Source organism: Capra hircus, chromosome 1 (genome assembly GCF_001704415.2).
Source record: "Capra hircus breed San Clemente chromosome 1, ASM170441v1, whole genome shotgun sequence".
NCBI lineage: Eukaryota > Metazoa > Chordata > Mammalia > Artiodactyla > Bovidae > Capra > Capra hircus.
This window is the reverse complement of record NC_030808.1, coordinates 121,843,450-121,866,535: the sequence shown is the minus strand read 5'-3', so window position 1 is coordinate 121,866,535 and position 23,086 is coordinate 121,843,450. Positions and strand designations below refer to the sequence as shown.

Below are 23,086 nucleotides of genomic sequence, written 5' to 3'. Positions count from 1 at the left end.
AATAATAAGCAACATGCAATGATGACAATTACATTGAGTGGATGCTTAGTATCTTTCAAGCATGGTCCTGGCTCCTTTACTAATATAATAGCTAATATTTATAACCCTGGAATATATATATATATATATATATATATATACACACACACACACATATATACATATTTCATTTCCATTTTACAAATAAGGAAACTGAGGCTTTCAAGTGTTAAACACTTTGCAAGACATATAACTCACAAAGAGTCAGATACGACTTAGCAACTGAACAAGACATAACCAGTAAGTGGCAGAGTCAGTTTCAAACCTTATTGCCTTTCTCCTACATATGCTACTTCTCATCAGAAAGAATAAATCTCTCAGAATAGCTCAACAGCAAAAGGCTTACAATGAGGAAGCAAGCGCCAAATATCATGGCTTTCATGGTCACATCCAGGTCTAATGGGAAGTGAATTTCAAAGTGGTCAGCATCGCTCATTGCTGATAACACACCATTCCACTTCCGAGTGATACTGCCAATAATGGAAACACCATCCAGGGACAGGATCTAGAAAGACAAGAATATGACTTTAGGATGATTAAAAGGTGTTAAAACGCATGCTTTATTCTCCTGTTTATAAGCAGTTCACCCTAGGTCACTTTCACTATTTTTCAGTACAAGCATAGGGCAGGAAATGAATATAGTAATAATAAAATTTCAAATAGGGAATTATGGCCAGGAAGAGTTAAGTGCCCTGCAACTGGTTAATGACCAAACTGGGGAATATCTTACAATTCTTAAGCCCCATGTTCTTTCTTCATCCTCCACTGAGTTATTAGGAAAGCCTTTCAGTGGAGGTATGATTTAAACTGATTTTGAAATTCTTTCCCTAAAGTAAAGGGTGGGAATTATGGATTGGGAGGGAGTCTCTCCACTGGAGGGAAATATGCTAACAAAAGCAAGATGGTCTGCTTTGTTGTACCTCACAAAACCCATGCAATCACTCAGGCTTCTGTGGGTCCTGTGCTCTTCTTCTTCTTTTCTCTAGTATTTATTTATTTGGGGCTTCCCTGGTGGCTCAGATGGTAAAGAATCTTCCCCCCTTGCAGGAGACCAGGGTTTGATCTCTGGGTCAGAAACAGCCTCTGGAGGAGGGAATGGCAATCCACTCCAGCACTGCCTATAGAATTCCTGAACAGAAGAGCCTAGTGGGCTACAGTCCAAGGTGGTCTACTTCACTGCACTTCATAGAATCCATGTATTCACTCAGGCTTCTGTGGGTGCTGTGTTCTTCTTTAAAGTATTTATTTACTTATTTAGCTGCATCGGGTCTTAGTTGTGGCACATGGGATCTTTTGTTGCGGTGCACAGACTCTATTTGTAGCCCAGGGGCTCAGCAGTTGTGGTGCAAGGGCTTAGTTCCTCTGTAGTATGTGGGATATTAGTTTCCTGACCAGGGATCAAACTCTAATCCCCTGCACTGCACAGCAGATTCTTAACCTGGACCACCAGGAAAGCCCCAGACCTGTCTTCTTAAACAGTCTCAGAATCTCAAAGAGCTTCAGCTTCTAAAAGGGAGATTCTGGCACTTGCCACAAGGAAAACACACAAATACCACTTTTTGGTGATTAGAATGATCCAAACACCCTGCCCTCACAATCCGGCTTATCCTCATTTTCTACTTATCTACAATGGTCTTTTAATAAATAAATAACGGTTGACAATACGGTTATGTAAAACAAGAACTAAGGGAAGTTTATTGGGTGTCATAGAAAATATTTGAAAGAGCAATTTTAGATTATGAGTCTTGTTGAATTCCAAAGCATTAGGAACAACGCTTTAAGGAGCCCAGGAATCTCCTTTGTCAGAACTGTAGGGTAGTAAGATATCATTCAACTCCCTTAGGGCTCAGCTGATAAAGAATCCACCTGCAATGCTGGAGACTTGGGTTCAACTCCTGGCTTGGGAAGATCCCCTGGAGAAGGGAAAGGCTACCCACTCCAGTATTCTGGCCTGGAGAATTCCATGGACTGTACAGTCCATGGGGTCACAAAGAGTCAGACACGACAGTGACTCACATTAGAGATACCATTCTGTAGCCATTGAGATAAAGGCAAAACAGAAGGATTTTTCTTTTTCCAGAAAATGTTATAATCCACTATAAGTTTTATGCATGTTATGAACACTGTATTGTGTTTTGAGGATGCAACAGGCTTCTATCTTGCACAACCTCAGGGATGCTCTATTTGTTCTGTGGTATGTGGGGCCTCTTCATTACTAGGACCTATATTCTGATTGGAAATCCTTGGTAAAATGGTTACTGGAAAACAGCCAAGAATAAAATGAAAGCATTAGGTCAGGCTATTTAGTCTCAAGTTTAATATTTTAAATGGTTTCTTCTTATTTTCATTTAACATGGAAATCATAAAAAAGCTTTGTGGAAAGCATTAAGCAATCCCCTAAAAATAATTTGAAAACTTCTTGATGTCAACCTGTTAGTTAACTCTTTCCTCACACTATTCATTCACACACACACACACACACACACACACACACACAAATAATCTAAATCCAGATCATTCTGGGGCCTATTAGTACATGTAGAAAAAAAATTATAGAAACATGTTTATATTTGTTTACCTCAAAAACAGAATCTGAACCACAGCCATAGGTGGAACATGGCCCAAGTACTCCCATCATATCTTCTTTCTTCTCATTTTGGAGGCTGTACACTGCCCTGCACAGGTTCCAGTGTTCAGCTACAAAGCCAATGGTGACGCCAGGAGGACACTGCACCTCCAGCTGCCAAATGAAGCAGGGACAGAGGTGGGTGAATATGCCATATTAAGACACACACACACACACACACACACACACACACACTAGATGTGTTCTTAATTCTTTCCAGAACTAGGGAAACTGTCATTGGTATAAAGTCTTCCATTTTCCCTGGGCTATTTCTTAGGGTACTATGTCAGAGAACAGCTTTGAGAGATGAGGCCATGTTCCCTTCAGGACAAAATTATTGCTAGTTATAAAATGGTCAGTTCTCTAGGCTCTGTATCCCTCAGCTGTATATGGAGCATCTACTTGGGATCCTCTGAGTCATCTCTGTAGAATGCGGGGAGGAGGGAACCGATGCACATGTGCTGGAGCTCATGCTGCTTGGTGATGGTGGTTTGGTTGCTATCCGACTCTTTGCAACCCTATGCACTGTAGCCTGCCAGACTCCTCTGTCCGTGGGATTTTCCAGACAAAAATACTCGATTAGGTTGCTGTTTCTTTCTCCTGGGGATCTTCCCAACCCAGGGATCAAACACTCATTTCCTGCATTGGCAGGCAGATTCTTTACCATCTGAGGCACCAGAGAAGCCCCTCATGTTGCTTACTGGGCTATAATAAAGTTCTTTGTCTCTTATCTAGGGCTCTCATGTCTTGTGGCACAATCCACAAAAAAGTAACATGCTAGCTTCTTAGACTGACATCTCAGACATGACAATTATAATAGGAAACTTAAGGGAATGAGCCATTCTGAAAATTAGATGCTGTGAAGACAACAGAATGTGCTTGCAAGTACAGGATGAGGTGGAAATTCGTCTCAAATATGACAGTTGTTACAAAGACAATAGTGACAAAGGAGTAAGCTATATGACAATTGCTAATATTCACTGAGTGCTACACTATTTGCCAGGCACTGTGCTAACATAGGACTTCCCCGTGGCTCAGTGGTAAAGACTCCACCTGCAATGCATGAGCTTCAGAAGACACAGGTTCAGTCTCTGGGTCAAGAATATCCCCTGGAGGAGAGCATGGTAACCCACTCCAGTATTCTTGCTTGAAATATCCCATGGACAGAGGAGCCTGGCAGGCTACAGTCCATGGGGTTTCAAAGAGTCAGACACAACTGAAGTGACTAAGCCCACACATACGCGGTAACACAGTTGACATTTATTTACTGCATGATCCTCAAAATAATCATCCTATGAGATAGTATTATTAATATATCCATTTTATAGGTGAATAAATCAAGGCACAAAAAGGGCTATAAGTTAATTCTATTGCAAAGGCTGGTACTTAACATAAAATTAAAATCTCAATAAATCTAAGACATATTGTTCTGTCCAGTTCATGTATTAGGAACACTGAGGCTCAAACAGGCTAAATCAGGGGTCCCCAATCTCCAGGCCATGGACTGGTACCAGTCTGTTGCCTGTTAGGAACCAGGCCACATGGCAGTGAGTGGCAGGCATATCTGTATTTACAGCTGCTTGCTTCCCATCACTTGCATTACTGCCTGAGCTCCACCTCCTGTCAGATCAGTGTTGGCATCAGATTCTCACAGAATCGTGAACCCTACTGTGAACTGCACATGCTAGGGATCTAAGGTTGTGAACTCCTTCTGAAAATTATCTCCAAACCATCCCCCTGCCCCAGGCCTTGGAAAAACTCTCTTCCATGAAACTGGTCCCTGGTGCTAAAATGTTTGGGGACCACTGGGTTAAGTAAATTGCCCAGTTTTAAGTCAGTGGCGTATTTAAAATTCAAATTCTCTTGGATCACTCTCTAAAACTGCTTTTCTTTTCCTTGTAGTAAACAATTTTCCTAGGGTAGCGTGGATTATAGAAGAACAACCAAAGTGTAACTTGACACATTTGCCTTCTAGTTCCACCATCTACCAAATGTAACACCATCCTCCAAAAAAAAATTTTTTTTTGTAACACCACCAAAACAATTATTCTTTTTTTGAGTCACTCCGGTGGCTCAGACGGTAAAGCGTCCGTCTGCAATGTGGGAGACCTGGGTTCGATCCCTGGGTCGGGAAGTTCCCTGGAGAAGGAAATGGCAACCCACTCCAGTACTCTTGCCTAGAAACTCCCATGGACAGAAGAGCCTGGTAGGCTGCAGTCCATGGGGTTGCTAAGAGTCGGACACGACTGAGCGACTTCACTTTCACTTTCACTTTCTTTATCTGTAACAAGGTGTAGCTATAATGGGTAGAGTAAAAGTGTCTGGAGTGCCTTCCGATTCTAAATGTGTGTCTATATTTAGCATGACCTTATTTGGGGATATATAGGTATATTTAGATGGAGAAGGCAATGGCACCCCACTCCAGTACTCTTGCCTGGAAAATCCCATGGACGGAGGAGCATGTACAGTCCATGGGGTCACTAGGAGTTGGACACAACCGAGCGACTTCACTTTCACTTTTCACTTTCATGCACTGGAGAAGGAAATGGCAACCCACTCCAGTGTTCTTGCCTGGAGAATCCCAGGGACAGGGGAGCCTGGTGGGCTGCCGTCTCTGAGGTCGCACAGAGTCGGACATGACTGAAGCAACTTAGCAGCAGCAGCAGGTACGTTTAGATAAATGTGTTGTAGGTAATGGCCTTTCCGCCTGCAAATGCAGGAAGAAGATGTAAGAGAGGAGGGTGTGAGTCCTGGGTTAAGAAGTTCCACAGGAGGAGGCCATGGCAACCCGCTCCAGTATTATAGCCTGGAGAATCCCATGGATAGAGGAGCCTGCCAGGCTATAGTCTGTGGAATTGCTAATTTCTAATTCAATAGATAACAACTGATAGAATTTCAAACACTGACTGCATGCGTGTTAAGTCACTTCATAATAATCTTAATTTGTGCTTGATCCCCCTAATTAGCACCCAAAGACATGAACCCACCAGAAAACTGCCTTGGTGATTTTCCATAGGTATTTGGCATTTGGCTTCCTTCCTCCCCCCAGCTTCCATTCTGACTGTGCCATGAAAGTCCCCTCCTGTGTGGTTTTGCAAGGAGCACAACTGTGCAGTGAAGAGTTGGATCAGGAAAAAACAATGGATGAGACCTCTGTCTCATTTGTCCCCTTACCTCTTGCCTGGCAGAGGGGCAACAGAAGCAGCAGCAGGTGCATCTGAAAGGTCTTTGCATTGTCATGACTTCTCGGCCCATACAGTCCATGACCCGGAGCACGAAGGGCCTCAATGTCCGGTAAGCATTCCTGGTGTAGTCATCTGTGTCTTCAGTCACAAAGTAAACCATCTGGCCCGTGTTGTTTTTAATATCGTACCTATTATTAGTTTCAAAACCTGTTATCACTAAAAATAAGATGAGAGAGATTTCTTATTTTAGAAGCAGTTAAAATGGGCCTCATGAAGTCCTTCTGTAGTATTTGACAGGGGCCTAAAACAAAACAGCTTTTTAAAAAATTTCTAATGAAAAATATGCAATGATTATTCATCTGTCCTAAAAGTATATGTTATTTTGAAAATTTGAAACATTCCTTTTAAGAAGTTCAGTGTAAACTTTTCTGCATAGAAGCAAACACTGGAAATAATATTCCTGGAGTATTTGAATTCAGAAAACTTTAATTATAAAACCATTTAAATGAAATTATCCACTGGACCATAAATGAATGAATCAGTCACGAGATATGCTGAGATGATTAGGGTCATCACTAGTTGTAAATAAGAAAACCAACCAAGAAAAGTTAAAGGCTCCATGTAGTGGTCAAGTGAATGAAATGAATGTGTATATCTTGTACAGTGAGGTACAGGAAATTTGGGAGAATAGGCTTTGTGTTTACCTTGATTTCTTCTTACTTCCATAGCATGGACTTAGAACTCAGCAGATTGAGACTAATTCTAGCTCCTCCACTGATTAGCTGACTAGGGTGCCCTTCGCTAACTCAATCAATCTCTTGGCTTCTTCTTTCCTTGTCCATGAAAAGTGAATATGGAGGAATTGAGATGGATAAAGGATAGGAGGTTCGACCAAATAAAATGTAAGTCCTTTTGAAGTCTTAGGTATGATGTGTAAATAGACAAAATTACACAAGTAAGTCCCTTTGTTACTTTCTTGAAGATAGGGCAATAGAAAATAGTCTTTTCTCTTTGAAACACTAAAAATGATCAATATAACTAAGGAACTAGATGTTGGATAATGAATATTTTCACCTGATTCAAATATTACTGGACACTACAGAATTATACATACTTTCCAGGGGTTCAAAATGTTGAAGAACGTGTATGTTGTCCAACTGTTGGGATAGAACAAAGCAATTAATTAGGAGAGAAAGAAATAACAGAAATAAATTAAAACAGTATTAGAAAAAACTGAATGAGACAGAGGCTAAAACATATTAATGGATGCAAAAACATCTTTTTGAAACTGAATGGAATGAAAAACATATGAAGTGAAATTAGCCTATCAGCACCTGATCAGGTGGTTATTAACAGAGCTACCCAAAAAGAACACTCTCCTTCAGTTCCACCAAAAAATATTGAAACATTTGTTTAAAATATTATAAAATTATTTTCCTGCTCCTGTAACAACATCTAGAATAAGCTGTGTTGACATCAATTGCTCCTAGCATCCATCATGTCACCTATAGAGTGGAGGTGTCAGAAAGTTCAGGACAGTTTAACATAGACCAGCCATAGAGAAGCCAATTTTCTCACTGACTTAGAGAGTGTGAAGTTGGCAGGCTGGATCTTCCACAGGAATGTCCAGTCTTCACAGGTACCTCTGAAAGAGGTTAATACACCAACTTCCATTCACCTGAGCTGCTGCTTCCCTAGTGCAGCTCTAACAGGGGAGGACCCAAAGAGCTGGAAGTATGTGATTAGGAATAGGGCAAAGGAGAGGAAACATTTAGGGATTTGATCCCTTGAAAATGGAGGTTGGGCATACTATTACATCAACTTCTTCCTTTAACTTAAGGGTCATTGTAAAGATAAACAGTTTGACTGGCCCATCACCTGTTATACTTGAGAACATTCTAGCAGAAAAGAAACCCCCTTAAAGACAGACTAATCATCTGTAATTTTAGATGACTTAGATAATTCTTGTTGCTGTTCAGTCACTAAGGTGTGTTCGACTCTGCGACCCAGTGGACTGAAGCATGCTAGGCTTCCCTGTCCTTCACTATCTCTCGGAGTTTGCTCAAACTCATGTCCATTGAATCAGTGATGCCACCCAACCATCTCATCCTCCGTCGCCCCCACTTAGATTATCAGATCATTCCTAATCCATGAGTCCAGAAAATAGCCTGAAATGCCGTATTTCACCAACTACTTGTTGAATAATTAATGAACACCACATTAATGAAGTAATAAGCAAAATTTAAAATAATGTAAACAGACACAAAAGTCTTGTGGCATGATCAACTACAGGAGGGTATAGAGAGGATACAATCTTTATTTGAATAAAAAATTTTTCTTTATAAAAACTCAATCAGGTTAGAGTCTAAACATGTCTTATAAAATTATCAAAGTTTATCAAAGGTGGCCACTCGGATTGCTTTACAATCCCTTTGAAAAACTCTAGGGGCTTTCTAATATCTATAACTAAAAAGTAAAAGTATTCACCGCTTGGTAAGAGCTTCCACTGCTGAGCAAAATATGTTAAAGAAATGATGCCTGTTCATGTGAATGGAGTTTATTGAATAAGATGCTATAGTTTTAAGAAGCAGTACTAACCAAGTGTGGAGTCACTCGCCAATCCAGTGACTAGAAATAATGTAAACCTGATGCCCTGGATGTTAAAGTGTCAGGATAGTCCTGATAATGATTCATGTAATTAGCACATGAGATAGCAAAAAACTAGGACAGGGACTTCCCTGAAGGTCCAGGGGTTAAGACTCCAAGCTTCCACTGCAGAGGGCAAAGGTTCAGTCCCTAGTCAGGAAACTAAGATCCCACATGCCTTCAAGCGGTGCAAAAAAAAAGAGAGTGAGAAAGAAAACTAGATAAAAGAAAATGTCTGGATGCTTGGCTCTATGTCTTCCATGCATATACATAAGGTGTTTCAAGTATTAACATCTGCACAGGTTATCATCTACTCGGTGGGTCCTTGTGCCAGAAATATCAGGCATATTATAAACTTTATCCCATTAAAAATTCTCCTAACAACCCAGTTGCATAGGTATCATTAGTAGTATTTTATAGATGATGAATATATACCACTGCAGATGGTGACTGCAGCTATGAAATTAAAAGACGCTTACTCCTTGGAAAAGTTATGACCAACCTAGATAGCATATTGAAAAGCAGAGACATTACTTTGCCAACAAAGGTCTGTCTAGTCAAGGCTATGGTTTTTCCAGTGGTCATGTATGGATGTGAGAGTTGGACTGTGAAGAAGGCTGAGTGCCGAAGAATTGATGCTTCTGAACTGTGGTGTTGGAGAAGATGAGAGTCCCTTGGACTGCAGGGAGATCCAACCAGTCCATTCTGAAGGAGATCTGCCCTGGGATTTATTTGGAGGGAATGATGCTGAAGCTGAAACTCCAGTACTTTGGACACCTGATGCGAAGAGTTGACTCATTGGAAAAGATTCTGATGCTGGGAGGGATTAGGGGCAGGAGGAGAAGGGGACGACCGAGGATGAGATGGCTGGATGGCATCACTGACTTGATGGACGTGAGTCTGAGTGAACTCTGGGAATTGGTGATAGACAGGGAGGCCTGGTGTGCTGCAATTCATGGGGTCGCAAAGAGTTGGGACATGACTGAGCGACTGAACTGATAGATGATGAAATTCAAGCACCAAGAGGTTAGAAAAGTTACTCAAGGTAGAATGAGGAGGGTGCAGAGCTAGAATAAAAAGCCAGGTTGTCTGGCTGTAAACCTGTTTGTTTCTTTTACATTTTTTTAAACTAAAAACACTCCTAAAAGGGAAAGCGGTATTCATAAAATATGTTCATTTAACTTCATTCAAAGTAATAGAAGAAATTAAGAAAAATTTTTAATATTTGAATGAACAATATTAAAGCTATACATTTTTAAAAAGAAATGACATCAGATATTAGATTTCTAAGGAAATTTTCTGTTTTTAGAAGATATTAAAGTTTATGAAAAAATAAACTTTTAAAACCTGATTAATTTATAAGCATTTTATAAGCTTCCAAAATAATATAGCAATTATTCTAGCACTTTACCTGAAGGCTCTGTATTTCATCAATATTTTGTCAAACAATAATAAAGTTTTTGGTTTATGTAAAATCCAAATTTTCCTGATCTAACGGTTTTGCTTTCAAGATCAACACTATAACTTTGTAACAATGGTTTTCAACGCACAGGATTAACAGTCAGTATATAAAGTCAAAAAGAGAAACATGTCAGTGCCAATGAACATTTGGTTGACTATGTGGGGAACAAGTATTGAATGGGCAAGTCCCTTGCTTTTAAGGTATTTAAACATTTGCTTTTTCTAAACGTGATCATAATTTAGTAGTTTCTAAGGTATTTACAATACTAGGTTTATCTTATTTTCTTTAAGCAACATTTTTGTTTCTGACATGGGTTTTGAAACAACACCATTCAGTACACAAACATGTTGGCATATTGCTCCAGCTTCTGAAATAGTTGTCCAGATCCTAAAATGTCCATACAAATGAAAATTAGGGAGTCTCTATGTTGTAAAAAGGGGTTCTCTGGAACTTGGCCTGAAACAATATCCTTGTTATTGTTGTTTGGTTGCTAAGTTGTGTCTGACTCCTTGAGACTCCATGGACTGCCAGGCTCCCCTGTCCTCCACTGTCTCCCAGAGTTTGCTCAAATTCATGTCCATTGAGTTGGTGATGCTATATAACCATCTCATCCTTTGCCATCCCCTTCTCCTTTTGCCTTCACCTTTCCCAGCATATGGACAATATTCTTGCCTGGCTTCTATTTTTATTTACATTGTATGCTTTGGGAGGAGGCAGGATTGGTTGATGAAAACTATGGATAGTGAGAAAAAGCAAAGGCCTAAATCACTTCATGGGAAATAGATGGGTAAACAGTGGAAACAGTGTCAGACTTTATTTTTTTGGGCTCCAAAATCACTGCAGATGGTGACTGCAGCCATGAAATTAAAAGACGCTTACTCCTTGGAAGAAAAGTTATGACCAACTTAGATAGTATATTCAAAAGCAGAGATATTACTTTGCCGACTAAGGTCTGTCTAGTCAAGGCTATGGTTTTTCCTGTGGTCATGTATGGATGTGAGAGTTGGACTGTGAGGAAGGCTGAGCGCTGAAGAATTGATGCTTTTGAACTGTGTTGTTGCAGAAGACTCTTGAGAGTCCCTTGGACTGCAAGGAGATCCAACCAGTCCATTCTGGAGATCAGCCCTGGGATTTCATGGAAGGAATGATGCTAAAGCTGAAGCTCCAGTACTTTGGCCACCTCATGTAAAGAGCTGACTCATTGGAAAAGACTCTGATGCTGGGAGGGATTGGGGGCAGGAGGAGAAAGGGACAACCGAGGATGAGATGGCTGGATGGCATCACGAACTCGATGAACGTGAGTCTGCGTGAACTCCGGGAGATGGTGATGGACAGGGAGGCCTGGTGTGCTGCAATTCATGGGGTCGCAAAGAGTTGGACACAACTGAGCGACTGAACTGAACTGAAGGCACCGAGTGATTCACTCACTGCCCTCTGTTCTTTGTAACATTGCTTTTCTTGTTGTTCACCCTTTACTTCTAAACAAATGGCAACCTAATTAACATCTTCATAGACTTTCTACTATCCCTATTCCTATTTTTTAAATTGTGTTCAACAGGACATTGTGAATGTCTTAAAATTCAGCATACACCCTTCAGGAAAGTCATATTCATACCACCAGAAAAATCCCTATCTTCTTTTTTCCCCATTCCCATTCCTGAAATTATCATCACCATTCCTATAGTCACACAAATTAAACATCTGTCATCTCTGACACATCACCTTTATGTACTCTATCTAGTCCCTTCTTCTTGGATCCCTAGTCATACTTTGTAAGAAAACAATTTGGATTTGTGTGGAGTACCTGGGCCAGGCATTCCAGACCCGGAGGACAGTGTGGTATGGGAGTTGGCACTGGCATCCATACTACTGGAGCAGAAAGTTGTGGTGCAGGATATTTTCCAGGCTGGTATTGGATGGGATGGATACTTCCAGTCTGCATGTACAGGGGGAAGGTACTGGGCTGATGTGGACCATAGTATCCCATAGGCAAGCCTCCTGGGTAGCCTGCAGGTGGAGGGATAGCTGGTCCAGGAGGCCCTGCATTCAAAAACAAATGGAAGAATTATACATTATGAACGCTACAATTTATGGTGGTGTCAGCATGACTTTTTACATGGAAATGATATGCATCACACAACCTCCACTTAAAAATAAGAACATGTTCCATTTTATGAGTATATAGAATGTACCAAAATGCACTAAGGGGATTTATACCTTAACTCATTTAATCCTCTTAAATCTTATGAAGTAATTATTCCCATTTCAGAGGCATAGAAGTAAGGTTGAAATATCAAGTTAACATGCTAGCCTTTATGCATTAGTTTCCTTTGTAGGAAGATTAATGTAAGGCCTAGCATATAATTAGAATGGTGAAGTTTTTCCTACTATGTTTATTGCTACTATTGTTTAAGGTCTTCTCTGGTGGCTCAGATGGTAAAAATATGCCTGCAATGAGGGAGACCTGGGATCAATCCCCGGGTTGGGAAGATCCCTTGGAGGAGGGCATGGCAGTCCACTACAGTATTCTTGCCTCGAGAATCCCCAAGGACAGAGGAGCCTGGCGGGTTGCAGTCCATGGGGTTCCAAAGAGTCACACAACTGAGCAACTAAGTGCATACACAAATTGTTTAAGGTCAGAAAGATAGTAAGGTCTACTTAATGTCAAAGCAGTTCCAGAATAGTTTCATCACCCCCTAAAAAATCCTATACCAATTACCAATCATTCCCCACCTTTCTCCCAGGCCCTGGAAACTACTACCTCCACAGATTTGCCTAAACTGGACATTTCATATAAATAAAATCATGTAACACAAAGCCTTCGTACCTGGTTGCTCTTTGTGGCATATTTTTAAGGTTCATCAATGTTGTAGCATGTATTAGTACTTCATTAATAAAAATTAGTGAAATAATCATACTCATGTCAGATAAAATATATTTTAAGATGAAAACTATAGCTGCTGCTGCTGCTAAGTCACTTCAGTCGTGTCCGACTCTGTGCAATCCCATAGATGGAAGCCAACCAGGCTCCCCCATCCCTGGGATTCTCCAGGCAAGAGTACTGGCGTGGGCTGCTATTTCCTTCTCCAATGCATGAAAGTGAAAAGTGAAAGTGAAGTTGCTCAGCCGTGTTCGACTCTTAGTGACCCCATGGACTGCAGCCTACCAGGCTCTGCCGCCCATGGGATTTTCCAGGCAAGAGTATATTTTATAATAACAGACGTGGCACTCTGTCAAGAAGACGTAACAATTATATATACCTAAAAACAGAGTTTCAAAATATATCAAGCAAAAACTGACAAATATAAAGTGAAATAGGCAATTCAACAAACAATAGTTAGAGACTGCAATACCCCATTCACAATAATGGGTAGAATACATGAGCAGGAGATCAAAAAGGAAACAGAAGTGCGAAACACTACAAATGAAACACTACAAATGAAACTAGACATAACAGAACGTATAGAACACTTGACCCAACAATAAACCTTAAAACATTCTTCTCAAATGCACACAGAACCTTCTCAAAGACAGACTTATTGGCTGGGCCATAAGACAAGTCTCAATAAATTTAAGACATCTGAAATCCAAACAAAATATACTCTATTACAACAGAGTAAAACCAGATATCAATAATAACAGAAGGAAATTTGGGATATCACAAATATGAGGAAATAAAATAATGTACTCCTAAATTATCAAAGGGATAAAAAAAATGAGGGAAATTAGAAAATAATTTGAGATGAATAAAACAAAAACATAATATACCAAAGCTTATGGGATGTAGCTGGAACAGTGCTTAGAGGGCAATTTGAAGCTGTAAACACCTACATTAAAAAAGAAATATCTTAAGACTTCCCTGGTGGTCCAGTGGTTAAGAACAATGCAGGAGAAATGGGTTTGTTTTCTGCTCTAGGAAGATTCCACACGCCTTGGAGCAACTAAGCTCATTGGCCACAATTATTGAAAGCCTGCATGCCCTAAAGCCTGTACTCTGTGTTAAAAGAAGCCACTATAATGAGATGCCCACACACCACAAAAAAGAATAGCTGCAACTAGAGAAAGCCCAAGGGGAGCGACAAAGACCCCTGGAGCCAAAAAGAAAGAAAGAAAGAAATATCTAGAAGCAGTAACCCAACTTTCCACCTTAGAAATAAACCAAACTCAAAGCCATCAGGAGGAAATGATAAAGACTGAAATAGAAGAGAAAGAAATGAAAAAATAAAAATGGACAAAATCAACAAAACCAAAAGTAGGTTCTTTTAAAAGATCAACAAATTGAGAAACCTTAAGCCACACTAACCAAGGGAAAAAATACACTTCAGTTATTAAAATCAGGAATGAAAATGGGGCTATTACTAAAACCTTACAGAAACTAAAATATACCATAAGGAAATACGACCTTATATATGCAAAAGCAGAATGCTGCCCATGATTTCTGCACACAGCACAGCCAAGGGGGTGGGCAGACCACCTAAGCTATGCTTCCTGTCCAACCCACTGATTCACCCCTTCCCTCACTCCATTTAAGGAACTAGCTTACCTACTTGGCTCCTGTTACTTGTTCTCACTCCCTCCTGCTGTAGCATGAGCCTCAGTAAGCCCTGTTTGAATCTCTCATCTCGCGCCTTATCAATTTCTATTGATTAAATAGTCCAAGGATCTAGGTCTATAACACTCACATAGGTAGGTGCATAGTGGATGAAGGGATTAAAGAGGAGGGGCAAGGAACTGAGGCAGAGGAGATATCCTATGATGTAAGTGCTGACACATGAGACCCAGTTAGCACCTTCATGAGTAGGAAAGGTTTTAGACAGAACAGGCACAAAATGAGCAGCTGCACAGGGAAATCTCAGTACCACATGGGTAAAGGCTACGTGTGAAGATTTAGCAAACAAAGAGGAAAGGAAGGTGGGGAAGAAGGGATGATGATGAAAGACCTCTACTCTGTGCAAAGGACTTTATGCTGGTAACATGCACACTGGAGTGACCAGTTTTACATTTAGAGCCTTTATGAATAGGAAGGTTGGATGAGGCAGGAGGTGCCTGAAAGAGTCTAGATGGGAGGTAGGAAATTTAATTATGATGAAAGGAGTAGAAAGTGGAAAAACAATGATCGACATTAAAGAGACATATTGTCTTGGTAACAAATGATATGAGGAAAGGGTCTCAAGTTTCTGACTGCAGGAGTCCAGTGTAGAGAAAGAATACTGTGTTTAGGAACAAGATGCCAAAGATGTATTGAGGATCACTTGAGTTTGAGATCCCAGGTCACTAAGGGCAAGTGGTCTAGAGGCAGGTGGAAATATAAGTTTAGGGCAGAGGAGACTGATTTGGGTGGGAGCGGAAGGATTCCTAGGGCTTCCCTGGTGGCTCAGTGGTAAAGAATCCGCCAGCAATGCAGGAGACAGGGGTTCAATCCCTGGGCTGGGAAGATTCCCTAAAAAAGGATATGGCAACCCACTCCAGCATTCTTGGATAGGAAATCCCATGGACAGAGGAGCCTGATGGGCTACAGAGTCACAAGAGTCAGACATAACTTAGCAACTAAACAACAAAGGGATTCATAAGTGGCTAAAAGCAAATGAAACCATGGGATATTCCCAAGATTACTAAAGAGAGTGTAAAAGGACAAGTAAATGGAAGAGATGAGAGAGTGGATAGGCCGGTGCAGCCAGGGGCTGGACAGGGAATCAGACCAAGGACCTCTGGGAATACCAGTTTCTAAGTGTAGTTTACACAGAGCTAGTGATAGAGACATACTCAGGAAAGACTAAAGGAAAATAATGGCAACTAGAAACAATGTCAAATTAGAGCTAAGTGAGAAAAAAGAGCTAACGTCTTTAGAAAAATGGAGAAAATTCAGTTTGTTGTAAAGAACATATTGGGTTGGCCAAAAAGTTCATTTAGTTAGGGAATATACTGTTCAATAAAGTTCTTGGTGAAAATGAAAAATATGCCTTTCATTTGTACTTAAAATTGAACAAATTTTTTGGCCAATGAAATACTTTTAATTTCTTTAAGACTTGTGTTCAAGAGTACCCAAACTGGACTAAATATTGGATATCTCTCTCCTCTTTAGAACTATTATTAAAAAATAACAATGTCATACAAACTATCTCAAAAATACTAATTGTTATATCATTTTAATGAGTTGATTAATTATTGTGGTATTAACCATGTAATCTTAGGATAAAAGTATCTCATGGAACAAAATCTGAATATCAATAAATTAGTAAGAAAACTACAATTTAGATTATGGTGCTATTCTATAGAGTATAGAGACTATATTTCTAAAAAAATATAAAAATGTACATAATCAAATGATTAATGTTATAAGAATACATCATTCTGAGATGTTAAGAGAAGAGCATAATATGTGTGGGAAACGGTATACGTTTTATACTCCCTTTTAACCTTTAAAACTGCTCTTAAAAGTTCTGATTGTTCTGTAAGAAAACACAACACAATAAAACATGTTTAACTTTGTATAACTTTGCTATGGAGCATTGTCCTACCACTACTAGTGTGAGAGATGCTGTTTTATGGAATTTGTATTTTCTTAGTCATTTTGACTATTATTGTACTTTTTTACTTTATTTTCAGTGGAATAAATATCCAGTAATATAATGCAAATAGAATATATAATTGAACCTTAAGAAATTCATTAAAACTAAGTATTTCAAGTACAGTATTTCCAGTTCCTAACTCCATCCTAAAGATCAGTCCTGGGTGTTCATTGGAAGGACTGATGCTGAAGCTGAAACTCCAATACTTTGGTCATCTCATGCAAAGAGTTGACTCATTGGAAAAGACCCTGATGCTGGGAGAGATTGAGGGCAGGAGGAGAAGGGGACGACAGAGGATGAGATGGCTGGATGGCATCACTGACTCGATGGACGTGAGTCTGAGTGAACTCCAGGAGTTGGTGATGGACAGGGAGGCCTGGCGTGCTGCGATTCATGGGGTCGCAAAGAGTTGGACACAACTGAGCGACTAAACTGAACTGAACTGAACTGAATGTGAATTAAGGGGACACAATTTGCATCAGTATAAGTAAGTATATCGTTCAGCCACTAGATGGTGATCATAGTAAATTTTTGTTGCCGATTCTCATAACTGAAAATTCATTAGTCATATGTTTTTCATCATAATATTTTTCAACTTACTTACTCGTTTAACTTGAAGGCTGTATCCTGCTCTTTTGCTAATTTTTTGATACAGAAGGGAACAGACAGACACTTTCCCAGATGAACAGAACATGATTTATAGCCAACAATTAACTTGAAGGCTGTATCCTGCTCTCTTGCTAATTTTTTGATACAGAAGGGAACAGACAGACACTTTCCCAGATGAACAGAACATGATTTATAGCCAACATTTACTTCTTAGAAATGGTATAGTTTCTGTTCTAGTATAACCTAGGTACTTGGATATAGAGCAACTGGTGAATATAAGATAGATTATGTAGATAATTTGAAAGCCACTGAAGTAAAATATAGAGTAACAGTCAGATACAGTGAAATTATGACCCAGGGTTGTCAAAAATTTGGATTTAGCAGGTATTAATCAGTAATGAGGGGTTATACAGGGGCTGTATGCTCAGATTCACATAACACACATATACATGAGGGAAAGAGGAAAAGGAAGCCCTAACTTCAGAAAGCACTGCAGAGACAAAGGCTACCTGAGCTCCATGGATCGTATGTCTGGAGCCAAGAGAACACCCTTGTCAGTATCCTATGGATACTGGGGTTTCTTCTGCTCTTCCACAGCCTAACTCACTTGTTTCTATCTCAAAACATATGCTTAAATATATATTTAAAGAAATAGTACTACACTTTATCATTTTCTAAATCTTCAAAATGTATTTGAATATAATCCTGATTAAAACTATTTCCTCAAAAGACTATTTAATTTTTTTAAAGTTACATACTGCCCACATACTTATCAGCATCCATTTTCCTGAGTCTCTGAATACAGTATGAGCTTTCAGACTTACAAAAATATTTGCAGAAAAACAAGCTCCTTAATTAGAACTTGAAGCCATTTGCCTCCACTGTTCTGCACTTCTCCTGGCGTTTGTCCCAAGAATGCCTAGGACCAGACCATCATGACCATGAGCTTTTGGACACAGTGTTCTTTCCTTTGATTGAGAAATTCCTCATTGTGCCAGTAAAACTTGATTTCCTCAGTGCTTCCCTCCAATCCCCCATAGAGGTAGTTCCTGCCTTTGTGCACTTACAACATTCTCTTCATTCTTACGCAAAAAGAGTGCCATCAATGTTTGTACAATTTTCTTCCTAAGTTGCCTATAAATCCTATGAAGACAGGAATATGATTCTAATAAACATCTAGTAAACTACTTGGCCCCCTGCAGGCATTAAATATTTATTATTGATCATTCAATTAATTAATTAGTTAATTTAAAAAGTAATCTTAACTATGAGGATGGTTTTCTGGAGAGGGGAAAAATTCTTTTTGAATATTTAACCTACCTGGTACAAAACTGGAACTGTACTCAGGAGGGGCACCAGGCCTTGGATCAGGTGACTTTATTTGATTCTCTGTCTCATCTGCAGGTTGCTTAGGAGCTGTGGAGACTATATCTTAGGGGTGAGAAAGGTAGTACATGATTTACAATGGAATGATAATATGATCAGAGAATATTCATTTTTTCTGTTGGTATGCATCAATGAATATGACCAATATTAAATATACTCATTTCTTATAAAAAGCAACTCAGTATATATATTAGATATCAACCTATAAATATATTTTTAACTATCACCTCTCTTGGCTGACTTACTTTCCCACCTGCATTTTTCCTTTACCTAATCTGCCCCCACGTACAAGCGGAGACTTTTTTCATTACCTATATGCCACTCTAAATCCCTTTTAATCCTTTTCTGTCAAAGATAAATAAGAATGTTCATATATATAAATGAATAAATAAATGTATATATGTATATAAATTCTTCAAATATTAAACACGAATAAGTAACTTCAAAAGGAAATAGACTCTAACTTTTTAAGGAAAGGAATCACACAATTCACAATTGAAAATACAGCATATTAAAATGTATTCACAAAAACTTACCAGACATTTTGAAGAATTCCAATTAAACCTGAAAACAAACAAAAAAACAATTTTTACCTTATATATTTACAGTTACTATTATTAATCAGTGATACATGTAAGAAGTTCTGTCATTCTTTTAGTCTCTAGTTACCTTTCATTCATTCCTTCATTAATTCAACAAATATTTCCCTAGCACCTATCTTCTACATGGTGTTGAAAATACAGCTGTAAAGCAGATGGGCACTCTGCTAGAAATTATATTCCAGTGGGGTGGAACACATCAACAAATACTTAAGATTAAATGTAGATAGTTCAGTTATGAGGAAAACAAAGTTAAAGTAGTGAAAACATGGATGGTCCCCGAGGGTCAGAGAAAACCTCTCTCAGAAGGTGACCTTTAAGCTAGCTGACGGGGAAAAGTTCCAGAAAGACAAGAAACTTGAATGAGAAGGCCCTGAGATAACAGTAAGCTTTGTGATACTCAAGGGAGAGAAAGAGTTCAGCTGTGACAGGGACACAGGGAAAGAAGAGAACCAAGGTCAGAGGTGGAGATAGAGGTCTGATCATACCTAAAACTCATGGTAAAATGTTTGGAATCTGTTGTCACTGCAGTGGGGGAGTCTTTAGGAGACTTTAATCAGTGGAGTGATCAGACAGATTTAAACTTTATCTTGAGGGTGTGGAATGGAAGCAGTGGGGAAGGGATGGCAGCAGTAATCCATGTGAAAACTGATGCTGGTTTAGACTGGAGGTGACACCGAGAGGGTCAGATGTGGTCAGATGCATAAAAAGATTTGGGAGCAGAACCTACAGGACTTGCTGATGGACTCAGTACAGAGAGCAGTCAAGGATGAGTCTCACTTTTTAACCTAGGGTATCTAAGTTGATGCTGATGCCAGTAACTGAACTAGAGAGGAAGATGGTGGGAAAATATTGGGGACTGGAGAAGGTAGGAATCAAAAGTTTAAATCAAAACATGTTATGTTTAAGATAAGGCTATAAGAACACATGTTAAACATTTAAATCAAAAATATGTGTAGGTGAACACTATGAGAATAATTCAGAGAAGTAAAAATGTTGAGATGATATTTGAAACAAGAGGTGGGTTAGGAGAGAGATTCCATTAATTCAGTCAAGGGGAAAAGATTATTATTAGAGAAAGGAATTTTATTATTTCAGGTTTCTTGGTTCTGTGTGATGACAAATAAAGAGAGAAGATCATCAAAAGCTACAATATACTGAATGCTTGTCAAATGTCAGGAAAAGGCAGAGGATTTTTCATGTATTATCTCAAATTTGCACAGCAAAGGAAACTATAAACAAAATACAACCCACAGAATGGGAGAAAATATTTGCAAACAATGCAACCAATAAGAGGTTAATCTTCAAAATTTACAAATAGCTTGTGCAGCTCAGTATCAAAAAAACAAACAACCCAATCAAAACTTGGGCAGAAGATGTAAACAGACATTTCTCCAAAGAAGACATACAAATGGCCAAAAGGCACATGAAAAGATGCTCAACATCGCTAATTATTCAGTTCAGTTCAGTCGCTCAGTCGTGTCTGACTCTCTGTGACGCCATGAATCGCAGCACGCCAGGCCTCCCTGTCCATCACCAACTCTCGGAGTTCACTCAGACTCACGTCCATCGAGTCAGTGATGCCATCCAGCCATCTCATCCTCTGTCATCCCCTTCTCCTCCTGCCCCCAATCCCTCCCAGCATCAGAGTCTTTTCCAATGAGTCAACTCTTCACATGAGGTGGCCAAAGTACTGGAGTTTCAGCTTTAGCATCATTCCTTCCAAAGAAATCCCAGGGCTAATCTCCTTCAGAATGGACTGGTTGGATCTCCTTGCAGTCCAAGGGACTCTCAAGAGTCTTCTCCAACACCACAGTGAAATGCAAATCAAAACTACAATGAGGTCTCTCTTCACACCAGTCAGAATGGCCATCATCAAAAAATCTACAAACAATATGCTGAAGAGGATGTGTAGAAAAGGGAGCCCTCCAATGCTGTTGGTGGAAATGTAAATTGGTGCAGCCACTACAGAGAACAGTCTGGAGGTGCCTTAAAAAACTAAAAATAGGGCTACTAGATGATCCAGCAATCCCACTCCTAAGTATATAGCTGGAGAAAAACATGCTTCAAAAGGATACATGCGCCCCAATGTTAACTGAGGCACTGTTTACAATAGCCAAGACATGGAAGAAGCCTAAATGTCCATCAGCAGAGGAATGGATAAAGAAGATGAGGTGTGTATATACACACAATGGGTATTATTCAGTCATTAAAAAGAATGAAATAATGCCCTTTGCAGCAACATAGATGGATCTGGAGATTATACTAAATGAAGTATGTCAGGCAGAGAAAGACAAATATCATATCACTTTTATGTGAACTCTAAAAATATAACAACCATGTACAAAACAGAAACAGAGTCACAGACTTAGACAACAAACACAGTAACCAGAGGGGAAAAGTTGGAGGAGGAATAGACAGGCCATTTGGAATTGACATGTACATACTGCTATATTTATAATAGCTAATCAACAAAGACCTACTGTTGGGTAGGCACAGAGAACTGTTTTTTCTGTAGTATCATAAATGAGAAAAGAATTTGAAAAAGAATAGATACAGGTACATGTGTAACTAAATCACTCTGCTCTACATCTGAAACCAACACAACACTGTTAATCAACTATACTCCAATATAAAAGAAAAATTGAAAACAAAAAATAAATAAAAGTGTAATAGTGGAAGAAACAAACAAAAACCATCTAATACATAAATGGAAAATGTTGCTAAACTTAAGTACTTCTAAGTACTTTCCATGTTCTTTCCAATGAATTATCTTGCTTATCAGAGCACAGAATGTGGTCATTTGCGTAGTTCAAGTAGAGTAGAAAGTTACTGATACAGAGTAGATATGTCAAAGAAGCATTGGAACACTATATGAGTGAGCAGTCAATAAGGATACTGAGTTGACCCAGTGAATGTCACCACTGCATAAGCCACTATGTAGATTCTAGGCTCTTGCCAAGCCTGGGCCACCAGTCTTGGCCCAGTTCCTCTCCTTCTCTGGAGCTGGAGTTTATTGTGTCTTAAAAGTAAAAGTGAAAGTGTTAGTGTCTTGACGACCTCATGGACTGTAGTCGGCCAGGCTCTTCTGTCCATGGAATTCTCTAGGCAAGGCTACTAGAGTGGCCAGCCATTCCCTTCTCCAGAGGATCTTCCCCACCCAGGGACTGAACCTGTGTCTCCTGCATCATAGGTGGATCCTTTACTGTCTGAGCCACTAGGGAAGCCATGAAATTAAGGATGCTTACTCCTTGAAAGAAAAGCTACGACAAACCTAGACACAGTACTAAAAAGCAAAGACATCACTTTGCCGACAAAAGTCCATCTAGTCAAAGCTATTATTTTTCCAGTAGTCATATACGAGAGTTGAACCATGAGAGAGTTGAACCATAAAGAAGGCTGAGTGCCGAAGAATTGATGCTTTTGAAATATGGCACTGGAGAAGAGTCTTGAGAGTCCTTTGGAGTGTAAGGAAAGATAAAACCAGTCAATCCTAAAGGAAATCAACCCTGAATATTCACTGGAAGGGCTGAAGCTGAAGTTTCAATACTTTGGACATCTGATGAGAAGAGCCAACTCATTGGAAAAGACCCTGATGCTGGGAAAGATTGTGGGCAGGAGGAGAAAGGGGCAAGAGAGGATGAGACGGTTGGATGTTATCACCGACTCAATGGACGTGAATCTGAGCAAACTCCAGGATATAGTGAAGGACAGGGAAGCCTGGCATGCTGCAGTCCACGGGGTCACAAAGAGTTGGACATGAGTTAGTGACTGAACAACAACAAAAGTAAAAACTGTTTCCGGGTACACATTGCAAATACAGACCCAACCGCAGGCCAATCAAGAGTTCCAGGAATTGGTCCTATTCCATTAATGATGGTAATATCTGGTGTTTAGGAAAATGCCCATACCTTTCTAGAACCTTAAATTCTGGACATTCCTAGGACTGCACCCTCAAGTGACTG

At 39.6% G+C, this 23,086-nt stretch overlaps 1 protein-coding gene across 1 annotated transcript in view; it reads right to left on the bottom strand.

Moving 5' to 3' along the window:
• The window catches only part of PLSCR4 (phospholipid scramblase 4), a 42,291-nt gene that overhangs the window by 2,693 nt on the left and 16,512 nt on the right, over nucleotides 1–23,086 (bottom strand). The window contains exons 2-8 of the mRNA XM_018049184.1: nucleotides 19,059–19,086; nucleotides 18,457–18,567; nucleotides 11,763–11,998; nucleotides 6,965–7,007; nucleotides 5,840–6,066; nucleotides 2,618–2,779; nucleotides 386–544 (exon numbers count right to left, since the gene is read on the bottom strand). Of these exons, the coding sequence (XP_017904673.1) occupies nucleotides 386–544; nucleotides 2,618–2,779; nucleotides 5,840–6,066; nucleotides 6,965–7,007; nucleotides 11,763–11,998; nucleotides 18,457–18,567; nucleotides 19,059–19,065 (945 nt within the window). The 5' untranslated portion in view covers nucleotides 19,066–19,086. The remainder of the gene's footprint in view (nucleotides 1–385; nucleotides 545–2,617; nucleotides 2,780–5,839; nucleotides 6,067–6,964; nucleotides 7,008–11,762; nucleotides 11,999–18,456; nucleotides 18,568–19,058; nucleotides 19,087–23,086) is intronic.